At 42.7% G+C, this 23,063-nt stretch overlaps 1 protein-coding gene across 1 annotated transcript in view; it reads left to right on the forward strand.

Annotated features, from left to right (window-relative positions):
• Positions 1–2,717: 2,717 nt before the first annotated feature.
• Positions 2,718–23,063, forward strand: part of LOC114657700 (TNF receptor-associated factor 1-like) — a 130,524-nt gene continuing 110,178 nt past the window's right edge. Inside the window, 2 exon segments of the mRNA XM_051932303.1 lie at positions 2,718–3,053; positions 21,036–21,377. Coding sequence (XP_051788263.1) covers positions 21,169–21,377 — 209 coding nt within the window. The 5' untranslated portion in view covers positions 2,718–3,053; positions 21,036–21,168.

Genomic DNA, 23,063 nt, shown 5'->3' on the forward strand with positions numbered 1-23,063 from the left:
GAGTTTAAATACTTGGGATCAACAGTACAGAGTAACAGGGATTGTGGAAGAGAGGTGAAGAAGAGAGTGCAGGCAGGATGGAATGGGTGGAGAAGAGAGATAGATAGATAGATAGAGAGATAGATAGATAGATAGATAGATAGATAGATAGATAGATAGATAGATAGATAGATAGATAGATACTTTATTAATCCCAGGAGTGATTTGTGACAGACGGGTATCAGCAAGAGTGAAAGGGAAGGTCTACAGGACGGTAGTGAGACCAGCTGTGTTATATGGGTTGGTGACGGTGGCACTGACCAGAAAGCAGGAGACAGAGCTGGAGGTGGCAGAGTTAAAGATGCTAAGATTTGCATTGGGTGTGACGAGGATGGACAGGATTAGAAATGAGGACATTAGAGGGTCAGCTCAAGTTGGATGGTTGGGAGACAAAGTCAGAGAGGCGAGATTGCATTGGTTTGGACATGTGCAGAGGAGAAATGCTGGGTATATTGGGAGAAGGGTGCTAAGGATAGAACTGCCAGGCAAGAGAAAAAGAGGAAGGCCTAAGAGAAGGTTTATGGATGTGGTGAGAGAGGACATGCAGGTGATGGGTGTAACAGAACAAGATACAGAGGACAGAAAGATATGGAAGAAGATGATCAGCTGTAGCGACCCCTAACGGGAGCAGCCGAAAGAAGAAGAAGAAGATAAAATGCCATGAAAGAAGCCAAATTTTTAGGAGTGTGTAATGGCCATTCTGTATAAAGTGTGGTGCGCTTTTAAGGCCGGTCTGTACTGCGGGTGTGCCTTAGGATGTGAGCTGAATGCGCTGATGTTATATATTGCTGGGTGATTTTGCATGAAAGTTACGTTTGCATTAAAACTAAAGCACATCTTGCTTCACAGTTTGGACGCAGGGGACGCGTCTTTCAAAAGGGACACAACTTAAAGCTAATCGCATTTTCACGTGTAGCCGAACAGGATGTTTCTTTTTGTTAAATGTCCACTAAATTAAATTCCTACACTTTTTTCGCCCACTGCGGCTCGACTGTCCGAATTGGACAAAAAGCTTCAAGTCGCGCGGCTGCAACGTCAGTCTTGCAGACATTGTGGCAAACGCGACACCTGACAGGAAAAGCGAGGCGATTCCTTCTTCAATGTGTGAGTTGTTTTTCTTTTTTTGTTGTCGCCGCGCTTATTTAGTGGCCCAGTTTGCCCAGCGTTCTTCGGTTATGCCTGGCATCAGCAGGCCGCCCCGTGGTGCCGACCAGAGGCCGTCAAATCCATTAGGTGACTGAGCCGGTGTTCTAGAACAGGTGTTCTAACGAAACACCCTACCCATCGAAATGATCTACTCACTGATACTACGCATGCGCAGACCAAAATTACGCAACTTTTCTCGAAGCTTACCAACTGTATTTCAGTAATATGTATGCTTTTCTTAGCCTTACTACATTAATGCATTTATTACAGTTTACTGCATAGGTATTTACTGTCAACATTTTATAAATTGTATATTTTGCATGTGTGACTTTTAATCTTGTACAGGCCATTGTATCCATGCACAAGTAATGACCGTCTTGTGAAATCTTTGCATCAGGCTGTGCCTCCTTCGGTAGGATGTTTAGTTAGTGTTATTTATTATAACGATCGATAGATATATGTGTCGAAATAAACTACGGCCTTTCGAGGGTCACTGTTTATGATAGAGAAGCGGCACGCGCTCCTTACCCTCCCGTTACGCCCGCACTTTGAACAGCGGTGTGATTCTTGCAGTCAAATGATACAGCGCCCACCCTGCTGGTCCCGTTTACGAATCCATATGGGCTTCGACAGGCACTGTTAGTGAGACAGTTTATGGACAGTCAGGGACACAAATATCTAGGATTTTTTTAAGAAAAATTCGGGACCCTTATAAACGAAATTTGCGGACGTCTGGTTTGCCTAAAGGATTGGCTGAAAAAATGCCTTGTGTTTATTTGCATAGCCTATTAATTTTCTGGTCATATGTTGCACTGTCAAGTAAAATGTATCGGAGTAAAAGTGGCCATTTGAATTTCAAAATGTAGAAAGGTAAAAGTGAAAGTAGACACTTAACAGAAAGCACCCGGGCACACTTCCTTGCAATACGACTAGTGAAAGGGGAGGGCAGTTGAGGTCCCTTTAATTACATCTGTGGTGGTTTTAATCCGTTTCTGCTTCTATCGTCTTTCCGGCTTATTCCGTAGTATTTTATTCTTCGCCTGATTATTATTTCTGGGAGAATTTTCGAAAGTGCTTTGAAGCAATTTTCAAGGAAGGCGTGTGTGTTTAGCATAAGGCAACACCCACTTTCATTTAAAGTAGTTTATTTACATAAACGAACGAACAACCCTCTTGAATCGCTCAAGTGGGGGCCCGCCCCTTCGTGAACAGTATTAGCATAAAAGCAACGCCCCTTTTCAAGTGCACGAGAAGTGTTTTTCACGGTGTTTGATCGTTTTGGTTTGGTTCGTTTCCTGGTCAATCAGCTGGGAAGTCTGCAGGTTTTTAAAGTGACAAACATGACTTTAGTTAAGTTTTGCCGCGGTTTATCAGACCACAGATGGATGTACTGCTCAAACGGGCGATGCGACACTTCACCAACTAAGGTTTTCACTTCTTGTGCAATTGGCGAAAGTATTTTTTTTAATACGAAAAGAGTCAGTTTGCACGTCATCATCAGGTGGCTAAACCCCCTTGTAGACTTCGCGCCCGTCAGTTTTCTTTTGTCGAGCGATGCGCGCTTAGTTTCTGTCACGTCCGGTTGTGGGAGGCCCGCTATGATCAGATCAGCAATCTGACCTTATTCTGGAAGTGAAACGGGGACTTCCAAACTTCCGCGCTGGTAATGGAAAGCACGTCTCACTCTGAAAGCAGGCAAGGTATGAGCGACGACGCAAAGAGTCGTCCCCGCCGCCTGTGAAGCGTGACAGACATCCGCAACACCCCTGCTCGCCCCCTCCGAGGAAAGGCGGGTTGAGGTCCCGCGCCGCCACAGCCCGACACGAACCCAACATGCAGAAGGCTTCATTCTCCACGAAGGCAGACAAGTAAGCCGATCTTTCTTCCACCATTTAATGCTTTTAAACTCTTTGACACTTAGGATCCTTTTTATAAACTGTAAACATTTAAGACGCGGTGTATTTTGTCCACGGTCAACTTTCAAAAGGAAGAACGGCTGCGAAGTTTGTTTGCTGCTTCTTCTTTCCTTTTTTTCCGGGTGAGTCGCCCACTTGAAGTTACATTTTAGCTAACAGGTTTAAATAGGTAACCAGTTTGAAGCTGGTGGGACCTTCCGTATGTGGCAGAGAAAGGAATGTCGCCGCGTTAGGACTGACGGGTGACATACGTTTGTCCCGAAGGGCCACACTGGTTGCAGGTTTTAATGTCACGGTGAGTTTTTATGAAACCTGTCAAAGCTGGGCGCGAGGCAGGAACTAATTATGGATGGGATGCGAGTACATCGTAAACATGAGAAAGGCGCTATATAAATAAAATGTACAGTGCTATTAAGGCCCGCTTATATACATATTTACAAATGGCATATTCAGAGTGGCAAAGTAACATGTTCAAATTTAAAATAGGCTAAATTACCACGAGTTACACTTCTTCTGGGTGTTCATAAGCAATATAATATGAAGTTCATATAGTCGTGTCAAATATTTCGAAATATTTTAAATGTGTGCCCCAATTTAAATGTTTAAAGTCTAATTGAAAGAGAAATCTGTCATTTTCCACCCTCTGATGGAGGCCAATAGAGCAGTGGATTCCTAGTAAAGGATCACACATCAAAACTTACACTTTAAAATAATCTAAAACAAGACCCCCACTTATGCTTATGTTTAAAATGTGTCATTTGAACCTTCTGGGCTAGTGGCTCTTTGAAGGCTAAGACCACCAGCCTTCCTTAGATATTCCCATTGTGATATGGGTCTGTGATTTTTAACTAGACTTGTCAAGTACTAATCATGTATAGGTAAAGAATCTAATATTAAATAATATCATAGGGTCTTCAATCTTGAAATAATAATACTTTTTACATTTATACAATACAATTTATTTTTGTCGGCACGGTGGCGCAGTGGGTAGCGCTGCTGCCTCGCAGTTGGGAGATCTGGGGACCTGGGTTCGATTCCCGGGTCCTCCCTGCATGGAGTTTGCATGTTCTCCCCGTGTCTGCGTGGGTTTCCTCCGGGCGCTCCGGTTTCCTCCCACATTCCAAAGACATGCCGGTTAGGTGGATTGGCGATTCTAAATTGGTCCTAGTGTGTGCTTGGTGTGTGGGTGTGTTTGTGTGTGTCCTGCGGTGGGTTGGCACCCTGCCCAGGATTGTTTCCTGCCTTGTGCCCTTTGTTGGCTGGGATTGGCTCCAGCAGACCCCCGTGACCCTGTGTTCGGATTCAGCGGGTTGGAAAATGGATGGATGGAATTTATTTTTGTATAGCCCAAAATCACACAAGAAGTGCTGCAATGGGCTTTAATAGGCCCTGCCTCTTGACAGCCCCCCAGCCTTGACTCTCTAAGAAGACAAGAATAAACTCTGAAAAGAAAAACAGTGTAGGGAAAATATGGCAGAAACCTCGGGAAAGGCAGTTCAAAGAGAGAGACCCCTTTTCTAGGTAGGTTGGGCGTGCAGTGGGAGTCAAAAAAGAAGCGGGGTCAATACAATACAATACACAGACAAGAACAAATGCTCAATACAGTATAAAAAATGTGTATGGAGCAGAATTTAACAGTAGATGATATCACATAATATGATTAGAGTCCTGGAGACCTCAGCCATCAAGCTGACTCCCCTATTTGGCCATTCCACAGCCAATCCTATGGAAGGACCCCTCTACCTGATGATTCCTGCGATCTTCCATCTGGGATGACTTTACTTAAGGCAGGTAGAACAACTTGGCAGGTGTGCCGTGGCACCAAGTGCCACATTTGAGTACCGAGAAGAGAAACAGAATAGGTGAGGGTTAGTATCCAATTATAATTATCATGTTACTTATGTTTTAGTGCTAACGACTAACAACAGCGGTGCAGTCTGTACAGCTAATCAGCAGCTCTAGTCAGGGTGTGCTAAACTGAAGTTGTGAGTCTTCAGCCAGGTTTTAAAAAGCTGAGACCGAAGTGGCATCTCTTATAGTAGCAGGCAGACCACTCCATAGTTTAGGGGGCCCTGGAACTAAAAGCTCGACCTCCCGCTGTTATTTTATTAATTCTTGGAATTACAAGCAGACCGGCATCTTGAGATCTTAATGTGCGCTCTGGTTTGTAAGTCATGATAAGTTCAGATACTGTAAGTAAGCTGGACCTTGGATATTTAAGGCTTTATATGTAAAAAGGAGGATTTTGAAATCCACCCTAAACTTAACCGTGAGCGAGTGTAAGGATTTAAGAACTGGAGTTACAGTATGTGTTCATATTGTTCTTGTAATAATTCTTGCAGCAGCATTTTAGATTAACTGGAGGCTGTATATAGCACCTTTCTCATAATTGCACTCCACATGCCTATATTAATGTCCCCCCCCCCCCTTTTTTTTTTTTTGTAAAAATGAGTAACCTTAACCCCTTGTATCCTGTTCAGGGATCAGTTGTTGTGGCCTGAAGTCCTTCTGATCATTTTTGCTGGTATACTTGCTATCGTAAGGGTGCAATTTCCTGCACAAAGCGTGGCCCATGAAAGACGTAAAATATGTGTTTTTTTCAGTCTACAGGGCCAAACAATAAGGGGGAAGTATAAAAAGCTTGAAACAAAAAAGCGCTTGCATAGCTAAATGTCAAGAGGAGTCCAATGATGTATCACACATGTGGGGGTTTTCTCGTACCGGTGAGTCAGGAGATGCCATAAAAAAAAACAAAACAAGAAGAAATTCGTGTGAATGCAAAAAGCTGTTCTAAGAACAATTGTGGTCACTTTTAAAGCCACCCTTTCATTTTAGTTATACCATCTACAATATCTTTAGAAATACAGAAATGGAAATGTACCAACTTTTGATCATCGGGAAAGTTTGGATCAGTATAGCAAAAAATATACCTGTAACTCGCCTGTAGGTTTTATTTCACAGAAGAAAATGAAAGCAAGACGTGTGCTCGTATTTATCAAGTGTTTCAGAATTACTTCTAGGAATTGCACTAAACGTCTGACTAGGATGAGAATTTGTCTGACCCGAGAGTAGGACGTGACTACTATTTATGAAGCGTCCCGTGCCGTCCCAGCTAGGAGTGTGAGCTCATGCTTATGAACGAATGATGTTACGATTGTACAAAACCCCGAACTACAAAATGGCACTCCAGTGCTGGCTGTTCTGTAGTTTTCTTGGAAATCACGATGACATTTTGTAGTTTACTGATACTAGCGCTACAGCTTTACCACAAAGATGATACAGTCATAATAATATTTAAAGTAGTAGTAGGAGGAGAATAAGAAGAAAAAGAAGCAAGGATAACATAATAGGGTAGTTATTGTGTTTAGCTGTCCTTAATTGTTACCACTTCTCAACAACATGAAGATTAATACATGTAATGGACGGCAGGGAGGGGCTAATGTCCCACCCGGGATGGTGCATGATCCCTTTACCTGGATGGGAGGCCACTGTGTTGAATGGCTAAGAAGGATGGCAGAGTATTCCCTGCCTCAGCCAGAAGATCTGGCAAGTGGGTACACTGGCTTCCTGGCAGGGATGGACTAAAGACCCTTACCTGGCTGGGAGGCCATTGAAATGGAGGAACAAGTGGAAGACAACGTATTCGGAGGACAACATTATATAAGTGTAAGGAATTATTATTACCAGTGTGACACTAGAGGTCTCCCGTCAAACCCCGCAGACAAACGTCCAAGACACCAAGTAAAAGCACTTAGAAATATTTTAATTTCTTCTTTTCAATATTGTGCCACAGTAGACACCACTAACACCACCATAAACAAATAAATCAATAAATCGTCCTCTCCTCCCAGCAGCTCCGTCACACTACCACCCAACTCCGGCTCACTTGCTGGGTGTGCACCAGTCCTTTAAATAGTCCTTGACCTGGAAGTGCTCCTGTCCTTCAGTCCATGTGATTCAATAGCACTTCCGGGTCAGATGAAGACTTCTATTTTTCTTCAGCCCGGAAGTACTTCTGTTCTTCCGTCCCTGTGACTTGGGAGTACTTCCGGGCTATAGGGAAAATAAAAATCCCTGCGTCTCACTGCAGCAGCACCTGATGGCACCCACAGCACCCAGCAGGGCTGTGAAGTCGAACTCCATCTCCCATGATGCCCTGCGGGAATCCGGGCCACCTCCATCCTGCAGGGAGGACTCTATCTAGCGGCCTGGATGTGTTGGCCACGATAAGCTGCCAGCCGTCTCTCACACCAGTAACGGCAATACCATGCAGTGAGTACATTTGACTTGAGCATTCCTAGTCTTCATTCTCTTTCTCTGTACATTTACCATTCATTTGCTCAGAGGCTGATGCGCTTGCTGTTTCCTGAGCAGATCTTTCCTCCACCCTAGTGGCCCGCTTCTTCTCTTCTTCCGTCGGCATCTTTTCGCGTTCAGACTGATTAAGTCAGTGTTTGCGTTGCAGTTACTTAGTATGTTTTCCTTAATTTTTCACTTAAGTCTTCAATCTGTCTCAAGAATGATTTAAAATACGAGAGGTAGGGGAAGTGATGGCGAAGGTGGTAGGAATGAGAACAGCACCCGTCATGCGTCGCACAGCCGCCCTGCTGGCTGCTGCCGAGAGCTGATTCTGCAATAAAATAAAAAGAGAAATAACTTGGAGGTCAATCATCACACTGAAAGTGTATAGTAGACGTCACGTAGTGTTTGTGTTCCAAATTTCAGGTCAACAGTTCAAACGTTTTGCAAGCTACAGGTGATTTAAAATCCTGGACAGACAAACGGACAGCCACGGTAGTGTATTATATGTAAAGAAATTATTATTATTATCATTATTCAGAACATTAGCTCCCCAGACATTTTAGTTGGCAGCATCCCTTGGCTGTGGTACGTGTATGGACACATGCAGGGCTTGCTGGGAGCTGTAGTCCCATTGAGCATCCCTATTGGTTTCCATGGGTGACACCGGGGGTGCCGCAGGAATTCATGATCCCTTCCTTGAGGGGCTTCCTACAGGTAACACCCTGGCACGGGAAGTACTCTTGAGTTTCAGATAAAAGGGGCCGCTCTGCCTCACCCAGCGGAGGAATACATAAGATAAAGAGAGAGAAGAGAATAGTTGTGTTTATGCAAAAAAACTACGAAGCCTTTGTGAGGTTTTGTTGTCAACGACTCTTGCAGTTGAACCTGAGACATGTATCTGTGTGGTCGTGTCTGATTTTGGGGTGCTGCCATGCCCCCTACTGGTCACATACAGTAACGAGCACACAGATGGAAAAACTGAGACACACATCCACACACAAACAAACCAAGTGAAAGTAAAGCCCGAGATCAGGCGCCTTTATTGAACAAGAAATGATCCACCACCGTACTTTCAGAAGAATCTCCTTGACGCTTTTATGGCCGCTGGAAAGACCTTGTAAAGCAACAGTTATACTGAAATTAGCCTGTTTGTGAAACTGCACTCGCTTTCCCAATGTTCTTGATCGTCTTCCACTGTGGCCTGTCACACCCCTCTCCTTAGATATTAATAAAGTATCTATCTATCTATCTATCTATCTATCTATCTATCTATCTATCTATCTATCTATCTATCTATCTATCTACAGTGCATCCGGAAAGTATTCACAGCGCATCACTTTTTCTACATTTTGTTATGTTACAGCCTTATTCCAAAATGGATTAAATTCATTTTTTTCCTCAGAATTCTACACACAACACCCCATAATGACAATGTGAAAAAAGTTTACTTGAGGTTTTTGCAAATTTATTAAAAATAAAAACATTGAGAAAGCACATGTACATAAGTATTCCCAGCCTTTGCCATGAAGCTCCAAATCGAGCTCAGGTGCCTCCTGTTTCCCCTGATCATCCTTGAGATGTTTCTGCAGCTTCATTGGAGTCCACCTGTGGTAAACTCAGTTGACTGGACATGATTTGGAAAGGCACACACCTGTCTATATAAGGTCCCACAGTTGACAGTTCATGTCAGAGCACAAACCAAGCATGAAGTCAAAGGAATTGTCTGTAGACCTCCGAGACAGGATTGTCTTGAGGCACAAATCTGGGGAAGGTTACAGAAAAATTTCTGCTGCTTTGAAGGTCCCATTGAGCACAGTGGCCTCCATCATCCGTAAGTGGAAGAAGTTCGAAACCACCAGGACTCTTCCTAGAGCTGGCCGGCCATCTAAACTGAGCGATCGGGGGAGAAGGGCCTTAGTCAGGGAGGTGACCAAGAACCTGATGGTCACTGTCAGAGCTCCGGAGGTCCTCTGTGGAGATAGGAGAACCTTCCAGAAGGACAACCATCTCTGCAGCAATCCACCAATCAGGTCTGAATGGTAGAGTGGCCAGACGGAAGCCACTCCTTAGTAAAAGGCACATGGCAGCCCGCCTGGAGTTTGCCAAAAGGCACCTGAAGGACTCTCAGACCATGAGAAAGAAAATTCTCTGTCTGATGAGACAAAGATTGAACTCTTTGGTGTGAATGCCAGGCATCACGTTTGGAGGAAACCTGGCACCATCCCTACAGTGAAGCATGGTGGTGGCAGCATCATGGTGTGGGGATGTTTTTCAGCGGCAGGGACTGGGAGACTAGTCAGGATAAAGGGAAAGATGACTGCAGCAATGTACAGAGACATCCTGGATGAAAACCTGCTCCAGAGCGCTCTTGACCTCAGACTAGGGCGACGGTTCATCTTTCAGCAGGACAACGACCCTAAGCACACAGCCAAGATATCAAAGGAGTGGCTTCAGGACAACTCTGTGAATGTCCTTGAGTGGCCCAGCCAGAGCCCAGACTTGAATCTGATTGAACATCTCTGGAGAGATCTTAAAATGGCTGTGCACCGACGCTTCCCATCCAACCTGATGAAGCTTGAGAGGTGCTGCAAAGAGGAATGGGCGAAACTGGCCAAGGATAGGTGTGCCAAGCTTGTGGCATCATATTCAACAAGACTTGAGGCTGGAATTGCTGCCAAAGGGGCATCGACAAAGTATTGAGCAAAGGCTGTGAATACTTATGGACATGGGATTTCTCAGTTTTTTTATTTTTAATAAATTTGCAAAAACCTCAAGTAAACTTTTTTCACATTGTCATTATGGGGTGTTGTGTGTAGAATTCTGAGGAAAAAAAATGAATTGAATCCATTTTGGAATAAGGCTGTAACATAACAAAATGTGGAAAAAGTGACGCGCTGTGAATACTTTCCGGATGCACTGTATCTATCTATCTTATCCATCCACTGCCCCCAGGAGTCTCCGCCTGCCTTCCTAGACTTGTTAAGTATGCACAAAAGTTTCAAGAGTTTGTGGAGTGTGGAGCTCAGCCTACCTGTGTGACAATCACCCTTCCAACCCCACTTATCTTCAAGGTGACATGCTGGCACTACTACAGTGCAGTTTGCATGCTTGACCACCTGTGTGTTGGTACTTTTGTTGGCAGCAAATATGTTTATTATGTTATACAGATGAAATGTTAACATGATTTAAATTATCTATATTGTTAATAATTAAACCTAGCAAGGAGCTGGCGCCCCGTTCAGGGATTGTTCCTTCCTCGCGCTGTATTCTTGCTGGGTGCTGGCGCGACACTGGAAGGATAGACAGATAGAATAATTAAACACATACTATGAAGATATTTCACTGTTCCTTAAAAGTTTTGAAGAATCGGAGTTCTAAGCTTACAGATGGCTTAACGTCTATTACTGAGCTGATTGTGTGGCGATTGGGTACTTGGAGAAAGAAAAGGAAGGACAGGAATTGGGGGTTAGTACGTTTGAAAGAGACAGTACTGCTGCAGTAAATCATTTCATCAAAGGTCACGCACGGCGCAGCAAGCATCTTGTGGGACGCTGGAACAATCTCTGAACGGGGCGCCAGCTCGTCACTATCACGGCGCCACCGTGTTCCCATGTTTAATAACATGCTTTAATTGATACAATATGAATACTGAAATGATATCAAGTATACATCTCAGTATTTAAATCATTCAGAGAGCTGTAATATCACGAGTGTCATGGATTCTGTGTCCTGTCGGAGGAAGAGAAAGCCCGTTTAAGAAGCACATAGTGATTCACACACACAGAGCACATAGAAGATCACATACAAAAACAAAAGCATTTAACGTGCTACTTTAATTATGATGGGATTTGAGAAACTAGGAAATTAAACGATTTTAAGATGAAGTTTATAACGTTCTACTTTAATGACAAAGTAAACTACGTGATTAAAGTTGACATTTCAAGCTTTTTTTTCTGACTGTGTTCCTATTTTTTTTCTTTTCTCTGTACTCTAATAAGCTTCCATATGACACTCGGACAGTGGGCTACGACTCGCCTTTTCCTGGCGACTTTGATATCTGACAACTTCTTTTTCATTTCGGGCGCTGTCCGACTTTGTGAACTTGAGCTTTCGAGTTTCTCAGACACGCTATGTCACTCGATCAACTTCCTTTTGTTGATTATACCACTGCTTAAACCAACAAACAGTACGTTTTTTCTTTGCCTCCACTTGGTATTCGCTGAAATTCTTCTATTTCCCCCCGTGCTTTTGCCATTGTCTTTTCAGCTTAAGGGCTATTTATATTGATTTGCATATTTAAAGAGGCGTAATTCTAGGAGGAGTTTGGGGAGGGGCAGCAGGCACGTGCACATACCTTACTTTTCACACTGACCGGGATTTATGTAGCGGAAGAACATGGAAGTTGGTGTTCACACAGAAATATGCGTCTGGATTTGTTTGTGCGTACGAACATTTCCGCTTTTGTCTGTACGCCACATTTTAGTGTGATTTCTACGCACGGCATTATTCAAGAGGCCCCAGTGGTGGGCAAAGTCTGTCCTGGAGGGCCGCAGTGGCAGCAGGTTTTTGTTCCAACCCAGTTACTTAATTAGAAAACAATTGTTGCCAATAATTTAATTTCATGGCTTGTTAGTGCTTTAACTCTGCTTTGTCAGGTCATTCTCATATCCTAGATTTTTTTTTTCCTTTCTAAGGATATCCAAATGATTTGAAAGTCTAAAACTGGAGGAGTAATTCTCAGTCCTTCACTTTTTTCTCATCACTTTCCTTCCAAGTATTTAATTAAACCCAGTAGTGCATGATAAATACACACAGGTGTCAATGGAAACAAGCTTAATGGAGAAATTTTCATCTTATTGCTAATAAGGAGCAACTAAAAACCAAGAATGCAGCTGTTTAAGACTAAAATAAACAATAAGGGTTCAAAATCTTAACGAGCGAGACAACGAAAATGAAGCAGAAGCGTCACTTGAGCAATAAGGGCTTCTTTATAAGCAATTGAAACAACAACAACTCACACTCCAGGAACGACTTTGCCCACCCCAGTTCCAGACTGTGGTCAGTGCTTGACTGACGCAAAGATGGCGGAGTCGCCCCTTAAGAGAAAGCCAGACCGGAAAAGGCGGGGCCAGGAGATGCCACCCCGGAAGTGGCCTCAGGTAGACTGGCGGTCGTCCAATCTGTAGGGAGAAAAGGAGGTGAAGCATTAGGTGACAGTGCCAACCCCTGGTTTGGGGTGGAATTACAACTAGATGAGTTGCCTCCCAAGTGCACGTGTGTAACGGTGTGAATGGATCACTAGGTGTGTGTGTGCTGATTAGGTGAATCGTGGGACTTGATTAATGCTCACATTTTGCTGAAGTCCTCAAAGAATAAGCATTTATTTACATTAGAGTTTTAACAGAAGAGCTGATGACACCCCATACTTACTGCTTCTGCCTACTTTAGCTAGATGAAATGTGTAATTTAATTATTTGGCTTGTTAGTGCTCTTTTTCTCTCACATTAGATATTTCCGACCCTGTAGATTCTAATTTTTGAGAACATTATCAAACATTCTGGGGATCAGAGCCTATTAGTACTTCAGTCCTTTTCTTTTTTTTTCCCCCCATTATTTCTTTCCAAATATTTTGTTGAAACAGATGATGACAAAGCCATACAGATGCACATGGCATAAAGTTAGCTCTTGGTTCACTTGTTATTTGATTGTCATCGTTAATTGGCAGATGGGGAAGGGAAAAACAAGCAATTAGATGTTTAATGCAGCTGTTTCGAAGTTAAAGTCAATTAAATTAAGCCCAAAAAACGCATGTTACACCAGCAGCAATAATTGGCTTCTAATTAAGAAATTGCCTCCAAAAATTAAAAAAAACAAAAAGAACAAAACTGCAACAATGTTACCCTTCCAGGAGTTTCAATGAGAGACACAAAGGTGTCGGACTCACTCAGTTCTACTCCACCTTTTAAGGACAGGCCCTGGACGCAGTGCCAGCCCCATGACATGGCCCACTAATGCACACTCCTACGTACCCGGTCACCCATCACACTGGTCTTGGGTTGGGTTAGGGGGTTGGAAGACCAGACGTGACTCTCAAAAATGTCTGGGGACCACCCGTTAAAACGTGTGTAGTGAATGGCAGCTGTGAAAGGAACAGCCTCAACACACACAAAAAGGTTTTGGGAGCAGCCACCCATATGTTGTCCCTGGCTGCAAAAGGGTGTTGAAAGCGCACTCATGTGCATTGGTTTGAGTGCTGAACTGAACCGACGGGATGTCGAAATGATGGCGGCCATAACCGGAAGTGACGTCGTCCGTGGTACCGGAGGTGATGCCATCTATGGGGGCAGAACCTGAAGTGACATCAACTGTGGGAGCGGAACTGGAAGTGACATCATCCGTGGTATCAGAAGTGACATAATCCGTGGAGGCGGAACCAGAAGTGACATCATACAGGGTTGTCGAAAACAGAAGTGACATAATCCGTGGGGGCGGAACCAGAAGTGACATCATACAGCATTGTCAAAAACAGAAGTGCCATCATCCGTGGGGCAGAACTGGAAGTGATGTCATCCGTGGGGCGGAACTGGAAGTGATGTCGTCTGTGGGGCGGAGCCGGACGTGACCTCATCCGTGGTGCCTGGACCAAAAGCGACCTCATCAGGGTTGTCAGAAATGGAAGTGGTGTCGTCCATGGTGTCAGAACTGGAAGTGACATCATCCGTGGGCTTGATAAACCGGAAGTGACATCGTCTGTGGTGCCGAGACCAGAAGTGATGTCATTGATGGTGCGTCTGGTAGGTGTTCCCGTATCTGGCCCGTAGAGGTAACAGAAGTAGGATTAGTGCACTCTGCCACCCCCTGGCCTGGCAGGTAATTACCTCCACTTACGGTATATACTCACAAATAAATCAGGATTTGATTTTACCGCATAATTTCTGGTGTTTTATAAAGTTGAATACAGAAAACACACGCTATTGGCCCAAGAGATTATGATATGCTAGTACCCACCTGAGAGAGTCACCACGGAGCACACGGCCTTTGTTTTCTATGTGGGTGCAGCAATACGCTGTATCAGCACGTCCTCCTAACCTCTCTTTCTCTATTGTGCCACACAGTAATACTCGCACTATTCTGAAGTGACATTTGCACAGTTTTGTGTTTTTTGTATTTCACACCCTCATACATATTTATCGTAAGAGCATCCGTTATCTACGATGGAGCCATCGATCAGTTCAATTAAATTAAAACTTGTTGAAGTAAAGAAAGAAATTGGTAACTGCGCTGCTGCAACAAAATTTGATGCGTCTGAGAAACTGATGTGGGATTGGAGGAGGCAAGAAGATGTAAAAAAAAAAAAAAAAAAAAATTAAGTGTCACGTTTTTGAACGGACATACAAGTCGGGGTCTGATTTTCTGATCGATTTTTTCAGTTTCAAGACCCGACTTATACGTGAGTATATGCGGTAGTCCACTCGGCTTCCTCCTACTCGCACGTGTGTGACACGGCGATATCCTGCGTTGTGAAAGCTCCGCCCACAGGACTTTTTCCTAAACACCCGCCCCCAGTTCCTCCAGTTCCGCACGTTTTAAGCCACCATTGGGATTTCAGGAAGAGAGCAAAAGAAACTTGAGAGAAAATAAAAAGCTACAATTGCTGTTATCCATTCAGGAGCTCAGCAGCACAAGGTGACTGAAGCTTAATAATGAATTTGCTCGTTGTAACGAGTGCTGCAATGGTGGAAACAGACAGACGTAGAACCCTGCAGCTCCACATGTTTGAGAAGTGCCTCTGTCTGCTATTGTATCTTTCTGTCATTTCAACTATTGCATCTTTATATGACATAACAGCAAGTACAGTTTATATAAGCATTGTGGTCTACGGATACACAAAGCGTGTTCAAACACAGCGGCCATTGTCACGGCATGTTTGCATTTCGAAATGGTAAGGAGAAATTTCTTCAGTTATTTGTTTAGACGTACGGTCAGAAGGTGGATGTCGTCGTATCTCTTCTGTGCATCTCCTGGTGTCGTTAGGCAGATTTGTTGATTCAGGTTTTACAAATCCCATACCAAATGGCACATAACAGAGACGTATGCATTGTGTTTGTCATTCCAACAGTTGGCGCATCACAAATATTAACAGTGCTTTTACAAATCCTATACCAAATAGGATGTAATTGGTTGCTTAAGGTGTGCCCCCCCAGGAAGAAGGTGAGGAAACACTGGATTAGGAGAAGGGTGACCGAGATGGTCAAGATAACTGGGTGATTCTGCCCACTAATTTCAATGCAAGGGAAAACACAGCCGCCACACCCGGACTGGTGACAAGTCGATAACGAACCAAATTTGCAACACAAATTGAGACACAAGCAATGCACGGCCAGTAATCCTTTCAGAACTTGAACTTTTTGTTCCCTTAAAGCTGTCAGGCAAAGGCGAGTCAGTATTCTCAAGGAAATTTATTCTGCCCTCTTAGTATTATTTACAAAAATTTAAATAGTCTGACTAAGCAGAAAGATAAATTCAGCGCATTAAGAAAATGTAATTAATGGGCTTTTTTTTTTTTTTTGCTATTAAAATTGGCCACTCTGGCTCTGTGAAAGCAGACAGTGACATCCCTGTATTAGATTGCTCCGTCTTGTGTATTACATTTTAGCATTTCTATAAATGCGGATTTTATTTTAGTAACTGCAAACTGTCATTTTTAATCAAATGTGTTTTATATACAGTAAATGTTAATAATGATTTCAGTGACATCCTTCTGCTGTTGGGTAGAGATAAACAAACACGGGTCTGATCTGCTGGTGCTTCTGAATATCAAACCCCTAAATGAATCCACCAGTCTGCTCAACCTCCTGTAGCGGACGACTGCAGCTCTCACCCGGCCGGGACGCCCGAACAGTGGAAGGACCAGGGGTGAGCATTTATTCAGGGCATTACCTCTCCCTCAGCACTAGCGGGCAGTCCCCCTGGTTTGCAGCAGTACCTCAGACACCCACAGGGTTCCTTGGCAGTTGGAGTTTGGAGCAGCCCTGCTGGGTTGCGTGTGTACCACCAGGGGGCGCTGCAGGAACTGTTGAGCCGTGTGTGGCAGCACTTCCGCCACACCCGGAAGTGTTGCCAGAAGAAGATCATTGGATGCCTGGAGCACTTCCGGGTGCCCTATAAAAGGGGCCAGAGTCGGGAGGTGGAGGACAAAGCTTGCTGGAGAAGTGGAGGCAGAGAAAGAAAGAAGAGAGCTGTGCTTTTGTGTACTGAGTTTGTGCTGGGGACTGTGCTGTACAGGTGGGAAACGGGGGGAAAGCGTTTCCCATGAGGGAAAAAATCAAAGCGTGTGTGTTGGACTTGTGTCCTGCATCTGTCTGTGTCGGGTTTTGGGGGCAGGAGCACCCTCTAGTGGCCACACTGCGTGCTTCAGGGCATGGCCACAGGGAGATGGTGGGCTGGATTCCCTAAATCGTGGGCTCCTGCCTCTTAGCCAGTACTGTAAACCCCGGCCTTGAGGACTGCAGTCAATTCAGCCAGTGTACAAAAGGGAAATTCAGTTGTTCCTGTCAAGCTGTATATCGTTCCTTTTTCTGGCCAACTTGTTTTTCAATGCCAAGTCCTTCCCTACCCTGGTAACACCTGCAGCATTGCAGCCCACTGCCCTGCCTAGTCACAAGGAGCAGCATTTGTACTTACATCATGGAAGTGACGAGTTGGTAGGCTTTCTGTTGGCAAATCTTTGGACTATGCAAGAAAACTTATGCACTAGTGGGAATCCCACCCAAAGACAGAGTGGGAACAGGCAGAGGGTCCACACTAGGGTCCTAACACCATGAAACGCTACTGCTCACTACTCCTCTGTTTCACTAACTAAGAAAGTAATCAACATAGACGTCAGCATTAACGTTTGCCGTGCACAATATAATGCAAATGTCTCTGTTCTGTGCCATTTGATATGGGATTCGTGAAAGCAGTGTTAGTGTTTGAGATGCACCATCAGTTGGAGTGAAAGATGCAGCTTGTGTGTCTCTTTTGCACTTTATTTGTAACTAGTTGTGCCACCCATCTAAGATAGGATGAAATCTAAATAATCAATGTAGACCTCGGTGTTAACATTTGCTGTACACCATACAATACAGATGTCTGTTTTATGCCATTTGGAATGGAATTTGTAAAAGCAGTGTTAATGTTTGTGATTCGTCATCTGTTGGAGTGACAAAGACAATGTGTATGTCACTGTTCTATACTATTTGGTTTGGGATTTGTAAAAGCCCTGCAGTGGGTTGGCGCCCTGCCCAGGATTGTTTCCTGCCTTGTGCCCTGTGTTGGCTGGGATTGGCTCCAGCAGACCCCCGTGACCCTGTGTTCGGATTCAGTGGGTTGGAAAATGGATGGATGGATTTGTAAAAGCCATGTTAATATTTGTGATGCACCATCTGTTGGAATGACAGACACAATGCATATGTCTGATAGGTGCCATTTGGTATGGGATTTGTAAAAGCAGTGTTAATGTTTGGGATGTGCCAACTCTTGGAGCAACAAATGCAATTCATATGTCTCTATTCTATGCCGTTAAATATGGAATTCATAAAAGCAGTGTTAAAGTGTGTGATGCGCCATCTGTTGGAGTGACAAACAATGCGTATGTCTCTGTTGCACTTTATTTGTAACTAGTTGTGCTACTCATCTAAGATGGGTTGAAATCTAAATAATCAATGTAGACCTTGGCGTTAACATTTGCAGAGCTCTATATAATGCAAATGTGTCTGTTTTATGCCATTTGTAATGGGATTTGTAAAGGCAGTGTCAATGTTTGTGATGTGCCATCTGTTGGAGTGAAAAAATGCAATGCATATGTCTCTGTTATGTGCCATTTGGTATGGGATTTGTTAAAGCAGTGTTAGTATTTGTGATGCGCCAACTGTTGGAGTGATAAACACAATGCATATGTCTCTGTTCTATGCCATTTGGTATGGGATTCGTAAAAGCAGGGTTAATGTTTGTGATGCACCATCTGTTGGAATGACAAACACAATGCATATGTTATATGCACTTTATTTGTAACTAGTTGTGCTACCCATCTAAGACGGGTTGAAATCTAAATAATCAATATGGACCTCGGCATTGACGTTTGCAGTCTAGCTGCTGTGTCCCTGTTACATATCATTTAGCACCAGCTTCTTAAAAGCGCTGCTAGTGTTTGTGATGCTTCATCTGTTGGAATGACAAATGCAGTTCATATATCTGTTATATGCCATTCAGTATGGGATTCGTTAATGGAGTGTTAATGTTCAAGATGTGCCATCTGTAGGAATGACAAAGCAACCGGATGGACACACAGACAGACACACACACAGACTCTCTTATTTTTATTAAGGCGGACTAACTGTGCTACCTGTCTAAGACGGGTTGAAATGTAACTACTTGACACAGATGGTGCATTTGCAGTGCACCATCTATGGGAATGCATTTTTTTTAATACATGTAGTAATAAAATGCATTGCAGTTTTCATTCCAACAGATGGCGCATCACAGAGATTTGTAATAAAATGCGTTACTGCAAATGTTTGTGATGTGCCATCTGTTGGAATTACAGATGCAATTCATTTTATTACTATAAATGTTTGTGATGTGCCCTGTTTTGGAATGACAGAGACATAGCAACCAGATGGACACACAGATACACAGACACATATAATTTTATTAAAGTGAACTAACTGTGCTACTCACGTAAGACGAGTTGTAATCTAAATAAACACAGACCTCTGCATTAATGTTTGCAGTGAACCATGCAATATACATGTCTCTGTTATATGCCATAAGGCATTTGTAAAAGCAGTTTTAATATTTGTGATGCGCCATCTGTTGGAATGATAAATGTAATGCATTTTATTATGATATGTTTATGATGTGCTATATTTTGGAATGACAGAGACAGACCAACCAGACAGACAGACATGCAGACACTTATCCTTTTATTAAGGTGGACTAGCTGTGCTACCTGTCAAAGACAGGTTGAAATCTAAGTAATGGACGTGGACCTCAGTGTTAACGTTTGAAGTGTCACCATCAATTGGAATGTATTTTATAATGCATGTAGCAATAAAACGTTTTGCATTTTTCATTCCAACAGATGACACATTTCATACATTTGTAGTAATAAAGTGCATTACTGCAAATGTTTGTGATGTGCCATGTGTTGGAATAGCAAATACAATGTATTTTATTGTTTTAAATGTTTGTGTTGCACCATCTTTTGGAATGACAGAGACATAGCAACCAGACAGGCACACGGACATTCAGAAACACAGACACTTATCGTTTTATTAAGGTGGACTAGCTGTGCTACGCATCTAAGGCCTTGTTAAAATTTGCAGTGCACCATGTATTGAACATGTCTCTTTTATATGATGTTTGGCATGGGATTTGTAAAAGCAAAGGTAATGTTTGGGATGCGCTGTCCGTTGAAATGAAAAATGTAATTTGTTTAATTACTACAAATGTTTATGATGCACCATCTATTGGAATGAGAAATGCAATACATTGTATTACTACAAATGCTTGTGATGCTCTATCTTTTGGAATGACAGATACAGAGCGACTGGACAGACACAGACACTTTTATTAAGGAGGATGACTATTAAAAGTGTAAGATAACAGAATAGTATACCTTTGTATCTGTTTAAAAAATCACAAGCGCCACTGTGACAAACAAGTCTGAATCAGGTGTCAAGATAAGGTACCAAATAACCACAGGATGCGTGCAGACTGACATAACTTTAAGTTTTATCATCATTTGTCTGCAATATAATTGGATTCTTACTGACAAGACAGTCACATAATAAGAACGGCAGAAGATAAATACAACACTAGACGTTAGGGGTAACGTCAAACGTCTGGTTTAAAAATACGCACACACACAAACACGCCAGTCAAGTGTAGGTTGGTATTTAAGCAGTGGGATAAACTGAAGTTCCCATCGAATGCCAACATGCAGATACAGAGAGTATGGACACTTGGCTCAGAAGGCACCAAACCGGGCACCAGAGAGCTTTGAGGCATTTAGACCATCTTCTGCATTACAATGGTGATGTGCGCACCAGTCAGACATTTTAAAATAAGTAAGATTGTCAAACTTCAACCAGTGTTTTAAATCGTGTTGCTTTTGTGAATGAAGCTATCAAAATTATTAATAGTAAAGCATTTGTAAGATGTTATAGTAACGCCAAAGGTGTCATGGTTACAATTTTATTTCTTTAAAAAGAAATAAATATATTTAGAATTAATAAAAAATGATGTCTGATCAGTTATATAGGCCAACTTTAGTTTTTACAGTCATTTAATACTCGGCTTGATGTACTAATCATCTGGGTTTTCTATATGTGTATGGGGGCTTTCAGACATACTCAGGTACTTCAGGGGAAAGGCCCCTGGTAGTTTTTTAAATATGCAGCACTCATCTAGAAAAAGTAACACAGCACTTGTCAACATTTGTGCAGTCGAGAGCAGCTTTATCAGTTACCGCTCAGCCTCGAGAGAAGTGGGCAGGGTGGGGGAACCGCCAGTGATGTCAGCCTCAAGTGGAAATTTTGCATAATTTTTTTTGGTTAATCATATATTTTTTTTTCTCTTTTTTTTTTTCAGAGAACTTTTAAAAAGTTGTCATCAGCGGGCGTGCCATCCAATGCTGCTCTCGTGTTCAATGTATATATATATTTATTTATTACCGTGAAAATTATTAGCTATATATAAGCAAGAACATTACTGAGGTGGCTCAATGGCTGAAGTCACCAGTGGATGTCTGGAAGATGGCCTCTCTTCTACGCCAGATGAAAATGAGTATCCGTCAGGCTTTCCTCCCAATATCTGTGATGATGCACCGCAAGCCAAATATCTCTGTAGCAACTGCAGCAATATATTAAATAAAGCGCATCAGACACTCTGTGGACATCGCTATTGTCTGGCCTGTCTCAGCTGGCTTATGAGGTAAGGAAGACCTTTTTATCTATCTATCTATCTATCTATCTATCTATCTATCTATCTATCTGTCTGTCTGTCTGTCTGTCTGTCTGTCTGTCTGTCTGTCTGTCTGTCTGTCTGTCTGTCTGTCTGTCTGTCTGTCTGTCTCTGTCTGTCTGTCTGTCTGTCTGTCATATAGTGCCTTTCATCCATCAATCCATCCATTATCCAACCCGCTATATCCTAGATATCCTACATTAACTACAGGGTCACGGGGGTCTGCTGGAGCCAGTCCCAGCCAACACAGGGTGCAAGGCAGGAAACAAACCCCGGGGAGGGTGCCAGCCCACCGCAGGGCACACACACACAATTTAGGATCGCCAATACACCTAACCTGCATGTCTTTGGACTGTGGGAGGAAACTCACACAGTCACAGGGAGAACATGCAAACTCCACGCAGAGAGGACTCGGGAAGCGAACCCAGGTCTCCTAACTGCGAGGAATAGTGCCTTTCATCTATCTATCTATCTATCTATCTATCTATCTATCTATCTATCTATCTATCTATCTATCTATCTATCTATCTATCTATCTATCTATCTATCTATCTATCTATCTATCTATCTATCTATCTATCTATCTATCTATCTATCTATCCATCCATTCGTTCATTTGTATGTATGCTGAGAATCAGCTTGTTAGCATATTGTAGAAATTAAAAGAATGTCCGTATCCCAAAATCCCAAAACAAGCCACGTCACATTTATTTATTCATTTTGAGGTAAGGAGGATATATATTTTTTTTAATTTTATTAATTTTATTGTAATCGCACAACATTCCATACAAGTAGAACAATTTTTACAAAAATAGGATTGAAAACAAATCAGCCCCCACCCCTGAGAAAGAGAGCATGGCCAGCAGAGTAAAACTTAAAGCAAGTAAAAATAAGTAAATCGATGAAATAATAAGTGAATAAAGATAAATGGAGAAGAAAAAGAAAAGGGGAGAGAATCTGCTTCCTCAGTGTTTTAAGAGCGTAATCTAAAATGTTATTTGATGAGATCCTGCCAGGTTTTGAAAACGTTCTCCACAGATCCTGTAAGTGAGAGTTTGATTTTTTCCAATTTCAAATAGTATAAAACATCAATACAATACAGGATGATATTTTATTTATTTTTTTGTTCATTTTTATGTATTCACCATGCTGAGAATCTGTTTGTTTAAACATACTTTAGCAAAGGATGTCTGTATCTCAGAATCGTAACACGGGTCACATCACATGTTAAAAGATCATTTACAAAAACAGAGTTGACATCATTCTTTGTGGGGTGGTACGATGGTGCAGTGGTAGCACAGCTGCCTCATGGTAAAGAGGCCAAGGTTTGTGTCCCCGGTCCTCCCTTCTTGGAGTTTAAATGGTCTCCCCGTGTCATATTATGTGATATCATCTACTGTTAAATTCTGCTCTGTACTTGTAATATGTTTATTTTACTGTTATACTGTATTGAGGTTTACTTGTGTTCTGTTCTGTGTATTGTATTGTATTGTATTGACCTCCTCCTCTTTGACACCCACTGCATGCCCAACCTACCTGGTAAGGGGTCTCTCTTTGAACTGCCTTTTCCGACGTTTCTTTCATTTTCTTCCCTACAAAGGTTTTTTTGGGGATTTTTTGCTTGTCGTATTACAGAGTCAAGGCTTGGGGACTGTC

Source organism: Erpetoichthys calabaricus, chromosome 9, assembly GCF_900747795.2.
Source record: "Erpetoichthys calabaricus chromosome 9, fErpCal1.3, whole genome shotgun sequence".
NCBI classification, from domain to species: domain Eukaryota; kingdom Metazoa; phylum Chordata; class Cladistia; order Polypteriformes; family Polypteridae; genus Erpetoichthys; species Erpetoichthys calabaricus.